The 21,639-nt window shown below is 49.2% G+C and overlaps 1 protein-coding gene across 1 annotated transcript in view; it reads left to right on the top strand.

The window, feature by feature from the left end:
• Positions 1 to 3,169: 3,169 nt before the first annotated feature.
• Positions 3,170 to 21,639, top strand: part of LOC146839363 (glutathione S-transferase P 1-like) — a 169,274-nt gene continuing 150,804 nt past the window's right edge. The window contains exon 1 of the mRNA XM_085651364.1: positions 3,170 to 4,803. Within this exon, the coding sequence (XP_085507490.1) occupies position 4,803 (1 nt within the window). The 5' untranslated portion in view covers positions 3,170 to 4,802. The remainder of the gene's footprint in view (positions 4,804 to 21,639) is intronic.

Raw genomic sequence — 21,639 nt, 5'->3', positions numbered from 1 at the left:
CAATGCAAAAAAAAGACAAGAAGGTTGGTATCCGGTCTGTGTTACTTGGCCTAATGTCTTGCAACAGGGTAAGCTCCATCAAGATTTTTAATGGTCCTGAAATACTCTAGGACTCTCTTTTTGACCGGGCTAATTGTGCAACATGTTCCAACATATCTAAGCCCACACGGGCTCATGAGAACATATGCCCCTTGCTGCTCCTGAGTGGACTCCTTGGTGTTTATACGCTGATTGTACACTGGCTGTCCACTTGCTTCTCCTGAGCTGACTCCTTGGTGTTTATACGCTGGTTGTACACTGGCTGTCCCCTTGCTGCTCCTGAGCAGACTCCTTGGTGTTTATAAGCTGGTTGAACACTGGCTGTCCCCTTGCTGCTCCTGAGCAGACTCCCCTGTGTTTATACGCTGGTTGTACTCTGGCTGTCCCCTTGAGGCTGTATCCAGGGATGCCAATTGACGATCACCGGGGGAAGCGTTGGGATGAGACTCGGTTTGCGCTTGCTGCGCTTACTCTTGGTTCTCCCTTGGTGCTGTCTCCAGGGCCGTCGGTCCCCCTTGGTGGCTATCTGGTGTGTCAGGGTGTGCTTTTGGCTTGCTGTATGAGTCCTTGGTCTTCTCCCTTTGTTGGTCTGTTTAGCCCACCTGTGTTCATCCGGTCTTTGGGGTGGCAGGGATGTCACTCTCCTCTTTCTTCGAAGGCGTTGCACTTGGACCTCGAGGCGGCGCTGGCTTCTGCCTTCGTTTCGGGGTGCTTGTCCGGACTGGTCAGTTGGGGTGACGTGCTCCTTGCTTGCTGGGCGACGTGACGTCCGGGCATGTGTCGCCAGTTGTCGGAGTGCCTGCCGCTGTGGCGGCCTGCCACATGGAGTGTGTGAATTCTCTCTTGCCTGTCGCGGGTCTCTGCCGACTCCGTCCTGAGGCGGTGTGAGGGAGGACACTCTGTGTTGCTTTCGGCCTCTGCAGGGCTTCGCTGGGGCGGTGGAGAAGTGGATGCTCTCCTACCTACGTTCTGCAGTGCTTCTTTGGGGAGATGTCTCTGTCTCCTGGGCGCTCGCCCGTTCGTCAGGTTCACTGGCGCTGCCTTCTGCGCACATCTGATTTAGCGCGCTCCGTCGTCTCTTTGCAGCTTGCGATTATTTCTGTGTACCTGGAGAAGCGAGTGATGCGATCTCTCCTCCGGCGGTGGCGTCGGGCAGCAACAGTTGGTGCGTGCTCTGTACAAGTCTCTCTTGAACTGTTGGTGGGGACAGCGACCATGAGACGTTGCTGTTCTGTATGCTTGTCGTCCACTGTTGCTCGTGGGGCTTCTGTTGCAGCATCTTTGCTTGAAGTAGAGTCGAGCAACCACCGGTGGTGTGTGTTTGGCCTTGTGTCTCAAGGGGTGGCAGCTATCTGGAGACTTTGCTGTGTCTGAGGGTGTCCTTGCTGCTCTCACTTGCCAAGTGCTGAGGGCCACTTTCCCAACATCCATCTCTGACAGCACATCTTGCTGTGCCTGGGGAGGCGCGCAATGCACCCAGTCTTCGGGCGGATCAGCTGCCCTCAGTCTAATTGCCTTGTCTTGACCTTGCATTAGAAGGGGCTGCAATTCACTGTCTGCAGTACCGCCCACCGTCACTAGGGGTACTGTCCTTCCTTCCAAAGGTGTTGCGGTCGATAGTTGCTCGCCTGTATGCTTGGAGAGGCAGGAGTGTGGCTGTGAGGTGCTCCTCATTCCTGGTTCTGGCCCCTTGAGCCTCGGTGCAATTCTGTTCGGCCGAGCTCATGGGAGCAGCGGTGCTGCTGGCTTCTGGCCGCTGGGGCTCTTCCACTCTGGCCTGCGTCAGACTGCTGCTTTGATACCCCAGGTGCGGTGCAGGCATGCGACCGCTGGGTGGCGCTGGCTTTGATGCTGCTGGCCGCCGCCGCTTCCTCTGGTGTGTTGGCCTCGCGGTGCAGGCTCTATGCCTGTTGGCCCCTCCGCTGCAATGTCCATGCAGTGACCCTGATGCAGTGGATTCTCTCGCTTACAGGGGCCTCCCAGGGGCCGCTGCAGAGGCGTGCGAGGGCTTGGAAAAAGTGGCCGCCCGCTCCTCGCAAGTGTCGCTTCTTGCTGCTTGTGGCTGTAGAGACAGGCGTTCAAGGTAGGGGCAGCCCGTTCTTGTTGCTGCGTGGCTCTGGTGAAAGCTGCCAGCATTTAGGTGCTAGACAGGTCCCACAGCCGGTATGGCGGAAGTGCGTCGCCTTTAAAGTCTCACACGCACTCTTTCACTCGCCTTTTCCTTTCAGGGACAATGAGCGGTCGCACAGGGGAGCGTGTGTCGGCGTGTGTGGCCAGCACGGTCATTCCGGGTGGTGGTGTGCGCCGGGGGTTTGCGAGGCACGGTCGATCCAGGCTCTTCTCACCTGGGCACCCCGCTGGTCTGATGATGAGCGCAGTCTTTCTCCGCAGCGTCTCCACTCCTGTGGCACCAATCACAGCTCATGCAGTCACCTCGAGCCTGAGGCCGTCCTTAGCAGACCCCTCTCTTCCGCCAAGGGTTCACTGTCGGGCCGCCCAGTGTGAGAGGCGGCCACCAGCACAGCATGCGGGGTGGGCTCCCGCGGACCTTCTTCGCGCTACGGCCTTCACGACACCTCTCACCTTCTATGGGCTCACCTCCTGCCCGGCGTATCGTCACGACTGATGTGGGTAGGCTCCGGTCGGCTCGCTCTGGACTCGAGCTTCAGTAGGCAGGTAGTGGGGCCGTGAAACCGGCTCCAGGACTCGCCGCGTGGTCTGTTACTCCCGTTGTGTCGTCACGTACTAACGGGCACACCAGGTGCTCCCGATCACCGTCTTTCCCTCGAGGCCCTTCTCATGCCCGCAGGCCTCCGGGCATGACCCGCACCGGCCCGCAGAGGGGTGCCCTCGACATGGGCTGCATTTCCCCCTCCACGCCGATCAGTTGGGCTGCTGCTCACACGGGCACAGCCCTCTCGTCGCCAGTATAAAGTTGGGCCTCAGGCCCACATGGTGAGGAGAGACAGACACGGACACTCTGTATTATGGTGCATGAACTGGCCACGAGCACGTGCACCCGGGCCCTTTTTAGTGCAAGTGTGTCCAGCCCTCAAGGGAGTGGCTGGGAGAACGGCTTCCTACAGAGCACTAGAACTTGTCGCGCAGGACACTACAGCTCCCTCTCTCTCTCTCTCACACTCTCTTTCTCTCCCGCTGGATCTCTCTCCCTCCCTCTCTCTCCTGCTGGCTGTTTCTCTCTCTCTCTCTCCCGCTGGCTGCCTCTCTCTCTCACTCTCTCTCTCTCCCGCTGGCTGCCTCACTCTTCCTCTACTCACTACCTCTCTCTCATGCTGACTCCCTCTCTCTCATGCTGACTCCCTCTCTCTCCTCCTGGCTCCCTCTGTCCTCTCTCTCCTGCTGGCTCTCTCCCTCTCTCACTCACTCTCTCTCTTCTTCCTCTCACTTCCTTTCTCTCTCCCACTCTCTCCTGTCTCTCCTGCTGGCTCTCTCTCTTTCTCACTCTCTTTCTTTCCTTCTGAAATCTCACTCCCTCCCTCTCTCTCCTGCTGGCTGTCTCTCTCTCTCTCTCTCTTTTTAGTGCAAGTGTGTCCAGCCCTCAAGGGAGTGGCTGGGAGAACGGCTTCCTACAGAGCACTAGAACTTGTCGCGCAGGACACTACAGCTCCCTCTCTCTCTCTCACACTCTCTTTCTCTCCCGCTGGATCTCTCTCCCTCCCTCTCTCTCCTGCTGGCTGTTTCTCTCTCTCTGTCTCTCTCTCTCTCCTGCTGGCTGCCTCTCTCTCTCACTCTCTCTTCCTCTACTCACTCCCTCTCTCTCACGCTCACTCCCTCTCTCTAATGCGGACTCCCTCTCTCTCCTCCTGGCTCCCTCTCTCCTCTCTCTCCTGCTGGCTATCTCCCTCTCTCTCTTCTTCCTCTCACTCCCTTTCTCTCTCCCACTCTCTCCTCTCTCTCCTGCTGGCTCTCTCTCTCTCACTCTCTTTGTCTCCCTCTGGATCTTACTCCCTCCCTCTCTCTCCTGCTGGCTGTCTCTCTCTCGCTCTCTCTTCCTCTACTCACTCCCTCTCTCTCATGCTCAGTCCCTCTCTCTCATGCTGACTCCCTCTCTCTCCTCCTGGCTCCCTCTCTCCTCTCTCTCCTGCTGGCTATCTCCCTCTCTCACTCACTATCTCTCTTCTTCCTCTCACTCCCTTTCTCTCTCCCACTCTCTCCTGTCTCTCCAGCTGGCTCTCTCTCTCTCTCTCACTCTCTTTGTCTCCCTCTGGATCTCACTCCCTCCCTCTCTCTCCTGCTGGCTGTCTCTCTCTCTCTCTCACTCTCTCTTCCTCTACTCACTCCCTCTCTCTCATGCTGACTCACTATGTCCCCTTATGGCTTCCTCTTTCTCTCCTCTCTCTCCTGCTGGCTCTGTCCCTCTCTCACTCACTCTCTCCCTCCACTCACTCCCTTGCTCTCTCTCCCAGTCTCTCCTCTCTCTCTCCTGCTGGCTCTCTCTCCCTCTCTCGCTCACACTCTCTCTTCCTCCAATCACTACCTCTCTCTCTCTAACTTTGTTTCTCTCCTCTGGTCTCTCTCCCTCCCTCTCTCTCGCTCACACTCTCTCTTCCTCCAATCACTGTCTCTCTCCCTCCCTCACTCACTCCTCTCTCTCCTCCTCTATCTTCTGGTCCCACCCTCTCTCTGCATGACTCAGCAGCTCCCAGAACAGATAAAGTCTGGCACCGAGTCTAGGCGCTGCACTCGCTCTCAGATTGCGGGGCTGGACGGGTCGGAGAAACGCTGCTTAACCGGGAACCACAAGTAAGTGCATCCACCCTTCCCTTGGGCGGGGGGCGGTGCCTCCTGGGCGGGATGTTACTGACTCAGTTGGTGTTTACTGTACAAACAAGCATTTGCAATGCAATAGGTCTCACATTTTCGAAACTTTGTCCTATTGATATTGTAAATGACAATGCCTTTTATTATTGCAGTTATTTCAAACATAAATAAAAGATAGTCATTTACGATGCCAACAGCTTAAAATCTTGCAAATGTGAGACCTATTGCATTGCAAATGCTTTTTTTCCAAGTCAGCAATGCAGTGCACCGTGCCATTATATATTTGTGCTGTTATTGAATTGCCTTCAGTGAAATGATGGAACAATCAAACATACAGGGGTGTCGCCTGTAGCACCCAAGCGAACACACAGACATGGCAATAGTACTGCCAATGGATATCAGGATGTGCAAAAGTGAAGGGTAAAGAAGAGCGAAGCAGAAGAAGCCAAGAGGTGAAAAGCTGAAAACTCATGCGCAGTGAAGGGACGTGATGAGACGGCGATCCATGCAGACAGGGTACAAGACTGAAGCAGAAGAAGCCAGGAGGTGAAAAGCTGAAAACTCATGCGCAGTGAAGGGACGTGATGAGACGGCGATCCATGCAGACAGTGTAGAAGTCTTTTTCATAATACAACAGTAAAAACCGTCACTACCATTGCTCAAGAAAGACTACCACTTAAAGAATGGCTCTGCAACAATATATAACGACCACAGCACTTCCTCTGGAGTGATCTAAAGACAAAACGTATCATAATGTATCCGAACCTCGTGTTTGAGCTTGTTAAAGCCACACTGTCTAAGAATGTCAACAGTAGCTGATCAGTATCCCTTACCCGTGAACAATGTTGAAAAGCGTGGAGTTGAACCCCAAATTTAAATTGCTGCGTGCAGTAACACTGAAATTCTTCCTTACCCTGTTGTTAAGAAATGGTGGAAAGCACAGGTAAACTCTGCAAACTTACGTCCATTCAACGTGTAAGCTTGAAAACGTCAAGTAATTACCTCATATGACCGAATGCCAGTGAAACTTGATCGGTGACCACACTGTCACCCGGTGAAATGGTCTCAAAGGTTGCTGGAAAGAATTAGTAGTCTCAATATTAGCATAGACGTGCGCAAAGTAACTATATTAACTCTTGATCCAAAGTACTGGCATTCTTCTTACCTCAACACACCAAGACTGCCGTGCCGAACTCACTCCTAGGAAAACCGAGTTAACAGAACAGGTACGCCAGGAAGTTTTAAAACGCCCTGGAAATGGAAAAGGGACTAAAAATGAATACCCGAAACGTGCGCCATGTTTAAAGAGTGCTCCGTGTATAAGGCTATGAATTATGATGTGGAGAGTGCGCGGAAAGCTGAAGAAATAAACAACTGAGAAGGAACGAAACTCAATAATAACAATGTGCCCTTACTGAGCGTGGCCTCGGCCGATGTGCATGCTTTACTCAAATTTAAGGACCTTGTTTCAAATACGCAAAGTACAGAGTGCGCGGAAAACTGAAGAAATTAACAACTGAGAAGGCACGAAACTCAAAAATAACAATGTGCCCTTACTGAGCGTGGCCTCAAGCGATGTGCATGCTTTACTCAAATTTAAGGACCTTGTTTCAAATACGCAAAGTACAATGAAAAAAAAACGATGTCGGAGATGAACACCCACCGAGCAGTTTAAAACTGAGAAAACTGAGCGCAGCGCCGCTTGAAGGACACCGCGCTTGGTTGCTTTTCTTTTTTAACTTTAACACTGAGCGCAGTGTCCTTAACACGGGCACCGCGCTCAGTGTTAAAGTTAAACAAGACAAGCCCGGTGGAGCGTGGCGCGCGCGCTTGGCGGGGGCGGGGGAGCGCATTCCAAGCGGGGGAGCGGACCCTTTGAAGTGCAATGCCAAACGGATTGCACGGCGGCACGATGCGCGTGATTGTGCGCGTGCTCGCCATGCAATCCGCTTTTCGGATCCCTTTTGGGAGCCCCTTACAATAGTCTCGCTTTGCGATCGCTTACGCGATAGCAAGGCGAGACCTAACAATTAAAAACCACAATGAGGCAATTACCAAACGACGCATTCAGTTCAGTAGCTCTGAGGGCTGTTTGCATTAATCGTAAATAAGCATTGAAGCAGACAGAAGTAGAATGGCTAAGAGGCATTGGCAAAACCATTGGCTTCACTTCTCGCCTTTCGAATGCAGAACCGTTGGCTTAACCAATGCTTTTGATGAACAAAAAAAAAATAGTTATCCACATTAGCTTATAAACATGCATTGGCAAATCTAATCAATCTAACTTTGCAGCTGAGCAATTGGCTTTGCCGCTGCATGTTTTCTGTTCAAGTATTACAGGAGACATCCAGAGATGTGCACGTGTGTGAGGGAAGGGTTGGGGTGAGGAGCAGTGGCTGCAAGTCCACACACATCAGAGCTTCCTTCTCACCTCTTGAGTTCTGCAAGAACTGAGGACCTGCCCTTCAGTTACTCTGAGGGGACCCTCACCTGCTCAAGCGCCTGGACGCCCTCACATATGTGCTCAGTGCACTAAATAACAGACGCTTAGGTTCCAGTGGCTGCACATTATAGGCGTGTTGGCACGCTTGGGGAGAGGATGTGGTCTAACGGCTAGGGCGGTCGACCTCAAATCTGGGGAACCGGGTTGAAGTCTTGGCAATGATGCTTAACATCCTATGATTCTGAGCAAGTCTCTTAATCTTCCCGTGCCTAACAGATAGAAGCATTTGTAATGCAATAAGTCTCGCATTACTGAAAGTTTGAGCTATTGACGTTGCATTATTATTTGCAACGCCAATAGCTCAAACTTTCAGTAATGCGAGACTGTTAGACCTGGCGATTTCTGGTTGGCTAAGGCTTGCGCCAAAGTCAGGCAGAAACCACCACTCTAGTCAGGGCAAGGAAGTTACACGCCAAAGATAACCCCTGCTCACCCCCTTGGTAGCTTGGCACGAGCAGTCAGGCTTATCTCTGAGGCGATGTGTAAAGCGTGTGCGCGCGCACCCAGCAACAACACCCAAGGCCCACCACAAAGGAAACTCCACACAAGGTATTCTATAAAAATAGCCTTTGTATTATACACAACACATTAGATAAAAACACACACTTTACAATGTGCCAACAGGCACGGGCAGAATTTACAAGGGATTATGTACAAGACAGGGCCACCTGGACCACTGTCAGGAATTAGCACTTTTTAGAACGTAGCACAAAAACATATAAGATCACTGTAGCACAAAAATAATATGTATAGCACACAACCAGTACTTACTGGTATCAGGTAAGTACCACCTACGTAACCCTAACTACCTTAGGAGACTGTCACGCAGGGAACTAGAACCTCACTAGCACCACCTGTACTAGGAGAAAGCAAACAACCACCTAAGTATCACAATACCTGTAGGGGTAATAGGACGTTACACATGATGCATCACATTCAGAGGTGTAGGGAAGGAAAACACATGATGCATAAAAACACATTCAGAGGTGTAAAGCAATGGCACATGATGCATCAACACACATTCAGAGGTGCAGGTAGGGACAACAGCGCAAAGCTCCACATGAGCCACCACCTGTGGCAGTCCCTGGGCCAACTGGCCTGGTAGGGGCTAGGACGCCCTGTGTTCAGTCAAGCTGCGCCAGCTGCGCAGACTAAAACGAAAATGGTCCCCCACCTAAACGTGGCAGCTGCCCACTAAGTGCTGGGCAGCTGGGAAACGAAACTTCAGGCACTCTGCGTGCCTCTGGAGCCCTCTCTGGGCTCTGACCATTCAAAATGCCCCCTAGAGCCTCGCAGGCTCTAAACAAATACTGGGCCACTCGTGGGAGTCTCACCGGACTCAGTAAAATACTGCCACCACGTTAGAGCCACACGGGGCTCAAGGCACACTGTGGACCCGTTGGAGCGCCACGCGCTCAGAAACGACAATGTCCCCCACGTTGGAGCGTCTAGCGCTCTAGACACTCATGCTCCCCTTCGTTGGAGCGCTCCGGGCGCTCTGAACACCAGACAATGCCCCGTTCAGTTGGAGTCCCACACGGGGGACTCTTCCACACTGCTGCCCCGCACGGCCCCCACTCACCGGGATTGCTGCTCCGGTCATGGCGGCGCTGCTCTTCTGGACTTCGCAGGGCTCTCACCACTCGGGAGCCCTGCAAGGGAAGCAGACGCACGTCTCACCAGAGCGCGGGGTAGGCTCCCGTCCGCTTCTCTCCTCCCTCGCGGTCAGGATCCCAGGAGCGCGGGGTAGGCTCCCGTCCGCTTCCTGGTTGTAGAACGAGGCTTCCGTCCCGTGACACGCCCCCAGGGGACGCCTGACTTCCTGTTTCGCCGGGGTAGGCTCCCGCAACTTTAAACCGGCAATAAGCGGGGTGGGCACCCGCCAATGATCACACAAGGCGGGGTGGGCACCCGCGGCCGTCCTCACGGCCAGAGGCACGAAAATCAGCGGGGTGGGCACCCGCTAGCAGAATCAAAGCGCACACAGCGCTATAAAGTCACGCACAGCGCTCCCAGCGCTAGAAAGCCCAACAAGCGCTCCCAGGCGCTACAAAGATAGCAAGTCCAGGAAAACAGCGCGCACAGCGCTACAAAGTTCAAGGAGCGCTCCCAGGCGCTGTAGATCAACAAAAAGGTCCAGTAAAGAGTCCTTAAAGAACAGGGGGCAAAGGCTGGGCCCAGAGCCAGCACACAGGGCCCTCCAGCAGGGAGGCAGTCCCCAGTGGCGGTCTCTCCTGGCGCCCAGCAGCAGCAGGCCCCCCCCTCAGATGATCCTGCAAGAGAACACATTGTAAGGGGACACAGCCCCTTTTTATACAGTAAATTCTTTGTCTAAAGGTGCAGGGAAGGGGCGAACCAGTTCCAACAGGTTCCTGAGCACTTTGTTTTGCTCAGCCCCTCTCCCTATTCACTGGCAGGGCTAGGGTCATTAGACGCACCACAGGGGCCGGCGCCAGCATTGTGTGGGGGAAAGCCCTGTCCTATTCAGGACCCAGGTGTACTCCTCCCCAGCCATCAGTATGCTAAGCTCCCATTCACCACTGGGTGACTCCTCCTGATTCTGGGGATTTCCCTAGTCCGTCACATGACCTCACCAGCCAATCGCCAGACAAGCCACACATTTCAGACTGCACACTGAAGTGCCCACTTCTAGAAGTGGCACTTCCACACTAGGTACATGCACGCCGCACACATCAACGCGCAGCATTCACTCACACGAGTCCGCACATACCAAACACGGGCCTGCACACCCCACGCATCAGGAACTACCGGGACACATACATTCCCCCATGCATTCCTATGGGAGGGCAGGCCAACCTCACAACACGCACGCACTTTACCCTGGGACACAGCGGTAAAGTGCGCAGAAGGCAATAAAATCACTAAACCAAGTCACAATATTAAGCAAAAATTTTCGGGGTGAACCGGCCAGAAGGGCCAAGTCCAACAGAGACCTATTGCATTGTAAATGCATATTTAAAAATCCAATGATTCCTCAGTAACTGAGATTCTTCTCATACCCTGAATATATGTGGTTTGACTATACTTACATGTGACAGGCGTTTTGGTGGTGAACCGTACAAATGATGTGTTCACAGAAGAAGTTGTACATGTCACACAAGATGATGGTTCTCTGGTCAGGGCTGAGGTCATTACAGTTTCTCTGTTCATGTATGTCTGGTTTCTGGGTTGCAACAAATAGTAAAGGTAATAATAACTGTCTTGAGCAGCTGTTTTCTCAGATTCTAAGAGGTTTATTTCCTTTTATCGAGTCACAGCACTGTGGCATGATCAAACAAGCATTGGCATAGCCAATAGGTCTCGCCTTTGGGGCCTTATAAGTGTTTAGCCATGCAACACTTGATGTTGTTGCATTGTACTGGATAACTAAACACTTATAAGGTCCCAAAGGTGAGACCTATTGGCTATGCAAATGCTTGTTTATGTCTGTTTCAGCAGTCCGTTAAACACCCCTAGCACATTTTGGAAAGGTACATACAGGCTTCTGCAGAATCACAGAGTTGCAGCATTTGATATGTGTAGGAAACAAAGTTTTTAAGCTATGACAGAGAGACAGAGAAAGAGATTAGAGAGAGAGCGAGAGAGAGAGAGAGAGAGAGAGAGACAGAGATGAATAGAAAGCGAGAGAGAGCAGTATTGATGTGAGCTGCCACTGAGCACTCAAAGAAAAAACTATCTACTAGGTCAACAGGTTTGTGAGAGGGATTCCTTACTCGCCCATGGTGACTTTACACAGCAGCAAGACCTCGACACCAAAGCAACTCAACAGTTCAGAAAGAAATAATTTAAAAATGTGAATCCAGTTTAGCTAAACAGAATGCAAATTAAGGGTTAAAATGACATCAAGATTTAGACAAGCATTGGCATAGCCAATAGGTCTCGCCTTTGAGACCTTATACGTTTTTAGCCATGCAACTGTTTATGTTGTTGCACCAAGGATATTGTGCTGCATAACTAAATACTGATAAGGTCCCAAAAGCGAGACCTATTGGCTATGCCAATGCTTGTTCTTTTTCTTTTCTCTTGTGGTGGGAATGTGATTTGTGGGAGCTCCATTGCCTGATTTTGCTGTCGTTTTTTTTTTTTTACATAATAATTTGCTTTTTCATGTGCCATGACCACTTGTTAATTTTCAATGATTAAAAAAAAAACAAAAAAAAACCTTGGCGGCTATGGGACTCTCATTGCGTGCCCAGCATCTCATCCTCTTAAGCTCAATAAAATGAGCACTACTAAGTAAGGCACTAATAACTTTTATTTTGGGGTCCAGTATTATACAGCGCAAACTCGACCCGAAGGTATTACACAAGGACACTTTTTTTCCCTAAGATTTGTTAGGCAGGAAGGAGATTACGTGATTTGCCTAGATTCACAGTATGGACGCAGACACTCGAATCTGGTTTTCCAGTTCCAAAGTCGCACGCTCTGGCCATAACACATACACCACATCACATCCCCTCTTCCATCTATTGTTTGCATCGCCAATAAACCGAAATACTGTTACCACAATCATTATGTAGGCACAAGTACAAGTGGTTTACTTTTAAACTGGCAAATATTGTGTTTGCTGAGAAGCGTGCGGTGAATAACAGCTTTCACACTAAAGCTTCCTGGAAAAGAATGTTTGGATTCAGTGATGCGTGCACTAAACTCTGTGCCCATTTATTCACAGCTAGCGATTACAAACGTATCCTATTTCGAAACAACGGTTCACCCACACATCACGGAACAGCTGTAAAATCTGCCCTCAAGTTAGTTTCCTTTGTCAGCTGCTGGGCTCCTCCTTAGCTTTCAGAAACTTGCTGTTTTTTCATAGACCCAGAGGCCGCATTTCCATTAAAAGCAAAAAACAAAAAATAACTGGCCTTCTTCTGTTGCCATGTGACTTCCATTGCCCAATGGTAGGCTCGCCGGCTGTCACTCACCTGCCTCTTGGTTGTCGAGGCAACCCCAAGTTAACAACTCTACCATGGCGACCAAGAGCAGGAGCAGTATTCAGGTACGGACCAGCATATGTGGAACTCTATTAGAAGTTCTGCTTTGTTGCAAATTTGCCGTATCATTTGTGTTCGTGTAACAGCTCATTTTTACCAGCCGTTAGTGAGGAAGTATATTGCAACCGCTTTGCTTTCTGTCTGCCTTTTCCTGTTGGAGCTTGCCGTAAAGTTGCCAGTTCAGAGTGTCATTCGTTCCACATCTCGTATCATTACAGGCACACTACTGATTTCTTTTCTTGAATATCTGTCCCCGTAACAGAGCCAGACGGGATGTTCGATGTTTACTTACATTCTGTTATAGAGCAAGTGGGATGTAACATTATGTATATGCGGACTGTCATTTCTTAAGCCAGCAATTAACAAAACAAGCATTGTGAAAGCGTGCGTCATCGCGATCGCTCTGAAAGCGAAAGTGATCGCGATGATGCACGAGTTTTCAAAGTGCTGCTGAAGGCTAGCGGTTCGCGCGTGCACGGTCACGTGAACGCAAGCCCTAGGCCAGCCAGCAGCACTTTGAAAACTCACCTCCAAAATGTCTCTCCGAGCCAGCGCATGCGCTAGGCTCAGCGAGACCTAAAAAACGAACCCATAATAAACAATGGGAACTAAAAGCCAAAGCAAGTAAAGGGAGTGAAAGGGGGTGCAGTTCACTGGGAAGTAGGCAGCCTCTGTGGCTGACTGGCTAAAGTAAAAGGCTGATTTACCAGGTTTAAACTTCTCCATCTCTGTGACTGTCTAAATAATCACTAAAGCAAATTGACAAAGGGGCGGCCTTGTGAGAAGGTGGCCTGATATATGCTGTCCACTAGTTCTAGTGGGCACCTTGTATCAGTCCAAACAACCCCTTATGGTGATTGGTTAAAGACAACCTTTATTGAAAGCTATCCTAGCGGTAGCTATGGAGAGCAGCCTTCAGGCTAAGTCTTGAAGGAATGTAAAGCAGCTTGTTTTACCAGTCTATAATCTCTTGAGTCACTAAATGAAAGATATACACACCAGGTATATATTTAAAATATATGTATTTATTACTAAACACACCCTCCTAGTCTCTTTATGAGACTAGAGGTCAAAACACATAAGTTACACTTCAATAATCACAGTAAAATAGCACAAATACACGTCAGGCCCTAGGGGCGAGCCAAACTATATACTAAAATAGTGGTATAAGAACCACAACTTAACTAGACACAAGACCTAGAGCCTGTAGAATCGCTGGGAACCCAAGGAACCACCCAAGGTAGTGACACAGGGGACCCACGGGGGCCTTGTGCAGTGTGTGAACACAGCCGCGAGCTCCCGTTAGCTTCTATGGGGAAAGTTGCGGTTCGATATTTAAAGATTAGGGACACTTAGAATCGAGTCAGGACCAAACCCTTTTGGACTTAGGAAGTTCTAGGGCCTGCACCCACTGGAGCACCGGAGTACTCGTGTTACCTCACCCAAGGAAGCTGGGTTCATAGGTGTCTTTTGATGTCGGGTCGCGTCGTCGATTTCAATGGGAGGTGGCGAAGAAGTGCTGCTGCCGTGAAGATGCGAAGTGTCCGAAGAGATCCAAGCCTGGATTGAAGATGAAAAGAACCTGAAAGCAGAGGGGACATAGTCTGGGTCACTTGACAGTGACCAGGAAGGCGATGAGCAGATAAATAAATAGGGATCTCAGTTTACTCAGGACTGCTAGCGCCAAGACACCGTTTGGTATTTGTGCCTTCTAGAAATCTTAATAACATAACATTTCCTTAAGGCTGATTGTACGATTCATTTGCGTTGGTCAGGGCTTGGTTTTTGGGTGGGTATTCTGTGGGGGCTGTCCTGGGACTATTTCATTCTGCTCCTGATATGTTTTCAGGTGGTATCTGTCACACATGTGACCCATTCTGTGACAATAGTAGCACTCTTTTAGACCTGGCTGTAGCCATCTTACGCGACCTCTGATGCTAGGACTGGGTGGATACCCCTTCTGGTCTGGAGGCTGAGCTCCCTTCAAGACTGGCAACATTTGCATGTTTGTGACCAACATGGCCCCCTCGAGGGCAGTCATTTAAAAATTTTGTTGGACCAGTTTGACGGTGTCTCTTTGAATTGCTCCAGCTTTTCCCTGTCCCTCTCCTGTCTTTTCAGGTAATAATGTAATATTTTGGCCTATATTTCTCTCCAAGACGTCGTGTCTAGCCCTATTAAATAATCGAGTCCAGTCTGTATCTCAGTGGGCAGTCCCTTATTGAGAATGTTGTAGAAGAATGCAACCTGGGGACCCGTGTTTGTCCATGGCTGTCCCGTCTCTTGTTCGCATTATTCCCTCCTTCTATCTAGGAAATTAATCACATTCTTCCCAGGCTTCATGCTTTCTTCCATCACTCCGCCTATTCCTGTGCGGTCTGGGAACATATCTCAGGGCCATCCGTATCTAGTATCTAAATGAGTTGGAAGCGGCCCCATCGTTCTCGGCGTTGATCAGAGTGACTGCGGGGATACGGGGTCGGGAATACACCATGTCAGTCTGCTCACTGATGAGGCTGCTGAGCAAACTTTTGATGTCGTCGATAGCTAAGTTGATTTTTTCTGTGTGTATCTCAAAACATAAGATCCTTTTTCCTGCCCCGTCCATCAATGTGGGCAATTTGTTCCTGAGCCCTTTTTTGTTTATCTATGCCCATGGCATATAGATGGCCCCTGACACACCCTTTTGTAACGGCTGACCTATTTTGGCGTGAAGCATCTGAGTTGGTTTCTCCCCGACGTAGAGCTCCCATCTTCTCCGACATTCCTTCATGTAGGGTAATTTCCATCGTGGATCTTTCCCTTCGTGCCGGATGCAGTCTTCTGCGACAGCCATGTTTTCTGGTGCATAAGACCCCTCCTCGGACCAAGGTCTCACATACTGGCCCTTTCTTTTGATCCAGTAGGCTAGCAGATGGCAAAATGGTTTCGCGAAGGCCTTGTCTTCCTCTCTGGACACTATCTCTATAGGGGTCAGTTTGCCTGACCGGCTCATTTGGGACGAGTGGCGGACATCCTCGCCACTCTCCATGTGCACATGTAAAGGTGTCATTCTGCTCGTCCCATGTCTTAATTGTGTTTCTTTTAGGCTATCGTGATTTCTTAGTTCTTGGTCAGCCCCTCTCTTACCCCAGTGACTGGGTGGAGTATGGATTTCTGTTGGGGACCTCTCTTCTGCGTCTTCCCCAGGCTCATCTTCATGTGGAGCCCAGGCCCTAGCCCTGGCTTCCTACGGGGGAGGGTGCGTTGTTCTCTGTTCCTGTTAAGCTTCCAGGCGAGCGCACTCTCTCTTTCTATTCTCCACTTGCACCGACACTCTCATTATTATGCATACATCTGTCAGTGTACATCATTTTTACTGGTATTGACATTATGTGTGCATATATCATGGCTTCTATTTACATCACAATAACCGATAATGACGTGGGATCATCATCCTGGATGACAGCAAAAGTCAACGTAGCTAGCGCTGGCTTCTTCCACATCCTACCTATGCTACAACACATCTTCAGGTGGCTGTCACAGAACACCAGATGTACGATCACGCAAGCACTCCTCACTAGCAGGCTCGACTACGGCAACCCACTAATAAAAATAATCCACATTTGTAAAGTGCAAACATATCACCCCTAATGGTATGGAGGGGGGAACAACCTTTACAACGCAACTTTTACAACGCATGCACTTACAACGCAATTTTTACAACGCAACATCCACTACAACGCATTCCATTACATCGCATGACACTACAACGCATTTTTAAAAACTACCTTTACAACGCATTCCAATACATCGCATACTACCTTTACAACGCATATCATTACAACGCATAATATTACATTGCATTTAAGGTAAGTGTTGGATAGTATAGGGGTAAAAATTACTATTCTCACTCCAGGGGATGCAACAGTAGGGTAAGTGTTGGATAGTATAGGGGTAAAAATTACTATTCTAACTCCAAGGGGTGCAACAGTAGGGTAAGTGTTGGATAGTATAGGCTACGGACTGGGATTTGTAGCTAACTTTGTGCCAGCGCAGCACCTTTGGATACTTATGTCTGCATGATGTCTATTTTGTATACCCTTGTCCTTAATAATAAAAAATTTAAAAAAAATCTGAGACCATAAGCAAAATCACAAAGTTGTTCAAGAAATGTAAAGACATTTCTGACCCAGACTGAGTAAAGAATGTGATTCACAGCTTGATGACTCAAAGCCAGAGATCATGTTTTTCTGCAGGGTGAGGACATGCATGTCACATGCAGATCACTCCCAACATAGGCTGACCAACCGCCCTTAAATTTCACGGACTGTCCATCAATTTGCTGTCTTGTCCGTTGTCCGTCATTATTCCTCTTACGGACGCCTTTTGTCCGTAATTTTGGGGTTTCAGCAAGCTGTGCTGTTCCCCTGCGACAATCAGCCAGCTCGCACTTCTCTTTCGAACTCTAGAGGCTGCAGCGGCCCCCCCCCCCCGACCTCGCTCAGGCTGTGGACAGGCCATGGTCATTCTGACTGTGGCTGATGATCACATAAAGAATGACAATGGGCCAAGGGTGTATTGAAGCACCCACTAAGTGGTGGTGGCGGGGAGGGGGGGTTGGGGGGGAGACACTGCGTCAGATAAAAGCGCTTCATCGCCTTTCCTAAATTTAATATGTGGCTCGCAGGTCAGCACAAGACGGGATAAGTACCTAATAAAGAAAACAAGAATAATCACTATCTGGCACATGCATCAACAATGCCATTTGCGATTCCTTAATAGCGAAAAATAAGGATTCGCTAATAAGGAATAGCAAAAGGCTATGCATGTAGAAATCGCTTACAAAATAGCGATTTCTAAACATTCCTTAATTGCTACTCGCAAATTGCAAGTCGCAATTAAGGAATACCTCCCCATTGATTCCTATGGGCCTAGAGTCCCATAGGAATGAATGGGAGGACTTTCTCAATTAGAGAATCGCAAATTGCTCATGCTATTTCAAGGGTGCCAAGGCGTCAATAAGGACACCCTGTTGCACCCCTGAAATCTGCATATGAATACATCTTGCACACACACATGCCCCAAGGGCATGTGTGTGTGTAAAATGGAACTTTGAAAAATGCACTTTAGTGCATTTTTCAAAGTTTTTGCAAATTACCATGAAGTTCAACTTCATGGTAATTTGCTCCCCCTATTAGCGAAATCGCTAATTTTTAAACTTTCATGCATTGCATTTAAGGAATCTCAATTTGGGATTCCTTAAATGCAATCGCAATTTAAGGAATCGCTATTTAGAGATTCCTTAAATAGTGATTTTTGCATTTGGGATGATGCATCCCAAATGCAAAAATACCGGTCGCAAAGGGGCAGATTCTGCTAATCTGCCTGTTTGCGAGTAGGTTTCTCGTTGATGCATGTGGCCCTATGATGCTGCTGTGGGGAGGGGCCCAATTGATGCCGAAGTTGGCAAAAGCGGAGCAGAAAGATAAATTATTAAAATGGTAAATCAAAAAGATGTATGACGCAAATGGAGTGAGGAATCAAAGGAAGAAACTGAGTATGAGATATAAGACAGATTTATCAATAAAGAAAGGTCAAAAGGATGATCAAATAAAAAAGAAGGAACTAAGAATTGAATGGGAATACAGAATAGGGAAATATGAAAAGAAAATGAAATATGAATTTAAAGAATAGAGAGAAAAGAATGATATAAAATAGATTATGATCAAATGAATTCCCACAGAAAGATCTGCACAGTTGCTCAAAACTGCGTGCGTACGGACAAGCCGTGAAGTGTACGATCGTCTCAACCTAATATAACCTTTTTAGGTCTCGCCTAGGCAGCGCGCATGCGCTGCCCTAGGAGGGCCTTTAGCCACCGGTCTTCACTTTTCAAGCACTGCACTCGTGCTTGTGGCGGCATCCACCTTGCGGGAGCGAGCAGCGGTGCGCCACAAGCACAAGTGCAGTGCTTGTAAAGTGAAGAGCACGCACGCACCACTCCCGGGCTTGTTTTTCTTGGCCTCTTCTCCCTGTCTTGGAGCGCGGCTATGCCCTTTACTTCCTGGGCCTTTTCTCCCTGCCTCAGAGTATGGTTGTAGTTGTAAATGCCTCTTCTTATGAACATACAGCATCCTGCTTTGAGTTTATCACCTTTATAAATGTAACCGTCTCTTCACTCCACCCTTTTCTCTCTTCGGCTTCTTTGCAGACATTTTTACATTCCCGAGTCTTTCTCTGAGGTTTGTGGCTTAAACCACATACCTTCCATATCCCTTCTGCTAGCTGCCTTCAGCCTGTGTTTAACCAGGGAAGTCTGTAGAAGTTCATGGGTGGAGTCGCGTGTGCCTTGATCCTGTGAGACGTGTGGCTGGCTCCTGAGTCACCCCACCCGTCCCCCAGGGGAGAGGGGCATGCCTTAGCAGGCTCTGGGGCCTTGGTTGACATTATAAAGCTCTGTGATCTATCAATACACCCAGCGGTGCAATGCAATAGGTCTCGCATTACTTAAAGTTTGAGCTATTGACGTTGCATTGTTATTTGCAAGGCCAATAGCTCAAACTTTCACTAATGTGAGACCTATTGTTTCCTGTTGGCCATCACATTCTGTTAACCGTTTTTCGTAGACACAGATGCGCGTTTCAAGTTTGAATGCTCAAAACGTCCGTGTTAATATGACCATCCACGTCGTTATTTTAAAGAGGGGGAACAGTCTACAGGCCACGCGCCACGGCAGAACCGGTTTAAAGAACTTCTATTCCCGTTCACGTTCCTGCTTCAATCACCCTACACTGATACTTCCTCCTGCCCTTTGGGGACAAAGTGTCAAGCCATCCATCGAGAATATGAGCGTTTCCAATGGTAACTCTAACTTCCGGTAAACTCCTCTTACTGTGGATTTTTCATGGCAGTAAAATACATCTGTGGTTAGAAATGCACAAAAGATGAACGCAGGGCTTTAAATGGGGAAACAAATTGGAGTGAGGGGTCTGGGGTGTGGCCGATGCAATTAAGTGCGCGGCTTAAACAGTTAAACACTCAAATCTGCGCATAGCATAGTGTGCTGCGGACTGGTATTTTGTGCTTCTGTCTTGGCATCCAGATATACAAATCAACTACTAACATTACACCTACAACAAGCCAGGACTATTGACTTTGTCAATGGTGTAACGGTCTAGTTGATCTTAACACACCACCGTCCCGGAAGCCATGCCACACTTTGTATCACTCTCTGGCCAGGCGTGGCCAGAGAGCTTAAATAAAGGTGCGGAGGTCGCGCGGGACTTCCGGCAGGAGATAGCAGCTAGGAGCGTCCGTGTTTTTATTCACTGTGTCACAGCGTGCATTAGCAGAGAACCACACGAGTGAGGCCTACCTGCCCTCCCGACAAATGGGTGTTAGTTGCATAAGATAAATAAGCAACCTTGTAACCCAACTTTCCACTGCCCCAATCATACCATACAGTTCAGTTCAGACATTAGATTTGATTTAAGACTCACAAAATACATCTTTTGTTGAATTCTACCATGGCTGACTGTGTCCTTCCATGAGCCGTGGCCCTGCAGCTCTGTCACACATGTACCAGCGCGGGAAGTGCAGCCTTTCACCCTTACACGTTCGGTTAAACTGAGGGCATTAATTTTGATTTACTCGCGCCTGTTATGCGGCGAAGTGGCAAGGCTGGGCTTGAAAAAAGCAATTATTATACAAGGAGAAGATTCCCGACAGCCAGTGCCTCTCCAAAGCTGATTAGGCTGAGGCGGAGTCAGTGGCATGCCAACCAGCGACTGACATTCGTCCGACCGCCCCAGCACTCCCACCTTCTCAGAGACAAGCTTCATGTGTAACTGACTATGTCCCAACCCTCCTGGCCTTTTACAGCCCCTCTGAGTCCAGTCCAGCCCCACACCAACCGGCCTTTCAGAACAGCCTCTGGTAATGGGCACTAGGACTAAGCGACGGGGAGAACCAAATTATATGGCTGTGTTGACTAAATTATGTGGCATCAAAAGGCACATTTTGCAGTGTAATGCGTCACATTTTGCGACACAATTACTGCATTGTTTTGTATTATATACACGTTAAACTGTGTAAGCAAAGGTCCCACCTCCGTAACAACGGTGTAACATTCAAATATAGAACTAAGGGGTTGAAATGTGGCAAGTCCACTTATGTGACAGGCCCTCCACTGCATAGCATTAATATCGCCACATGTTTTATAGCTTTTAATTCATTTGAACTAGACACACTTTTTTGTGTGGTAAACTCTTCAAATTATGCAAGAGATAATGCAATATGTGGCAAATGCCGCAGACCCATAACTATGCGGAAACAGCGCGGTTGGAGAATCGCATAATTCCATTTGCCCTACCCTTACACCCTTATACCAACAGTATATAGACTGCCAGGAAACATCCCATATTATTCACTCCGCGCCCACAAAGCACATGTTCAGCTGCTCAAGACCCATGCCATCCTGGCAGACCCCCGGCAGCTCCAGAGAAACGACTGGTGTGGCGAGGGGGGCGTTGCAAGAGACAAGACGATGCATATCAGACATCAGCTCTGCTGAGATGAATCCACATGGGGGCCAAATAAGATTTGTATCTGGAAAGCGGCATCAAGGGCGGCATTTATTGACCACTGTGTGTTAATCGAGTGGCATCTTAACATTTCATCGGCGTAGGTATCTCTGCTGTCAAAGCACGTGCTGCGGGGATCTGTGTGTAGCAAGTGCCAGACATTCATCTCAGCAGAACTCTCCGCCTCCTGACTTCTGATGCAGATACTATGAGTGCTGCTGAGTTTTTTAATGCATTGATTACTAAGTGACAAAAGACCACCTCGCTTGTGCAATACAGCAGTGTCAATAACATTGTTCTACCATTTTTCGACCAGGCACGAGCGTGCACCTCAGAGGAAGAGTCCGAGTTCAATAGACATCTAGAATTACCCACCAGATTCTTCAGCGACACAATGTTTTTCAACCTGTTGGCGAACTTCATCAGTTCGTCTTCTCGGCCCATGGTCAGGCTCTTAGCTTCAATTCACCAAAATAAATCAACACAGCACCATCTCGGCATCAGCACAGCACCATCTCGGCATCAGCACAGCACCATCTCAGCATCAGCACAGCACCATCTCAGCATCAGCACAGCACCATCTCCGCATCAGCACAGCACCATCTCAGCATCAGCACAGCACCATCTCAGCATCAGCAGAGCTCCATCTCAGCATCAGCAGAGCACCATCTCAGCATCAGCAGAGCACCATCTCAGCATCAGCAGAGCACCATCTCAGCATCAGCAGAGCACCATC

Source organism: Triturus cristatus, chromosome 4_1 (assembly GCF_964204655.1).
Source record: "Triturus cristatus chromosome 4_1, aTriCri1.1, whole genome shotgun sequence".
Lineage (NCBI taxonomy): Eukaryota > Metazoa > Chordata > Amphibia > Caudata > Salamandridae > Triturus > Triturus cristatus.
Note: the sequence above shows the minus strand (reverse complement) of the source record. Positions and strands in the feature narration are given on the sequence as shown.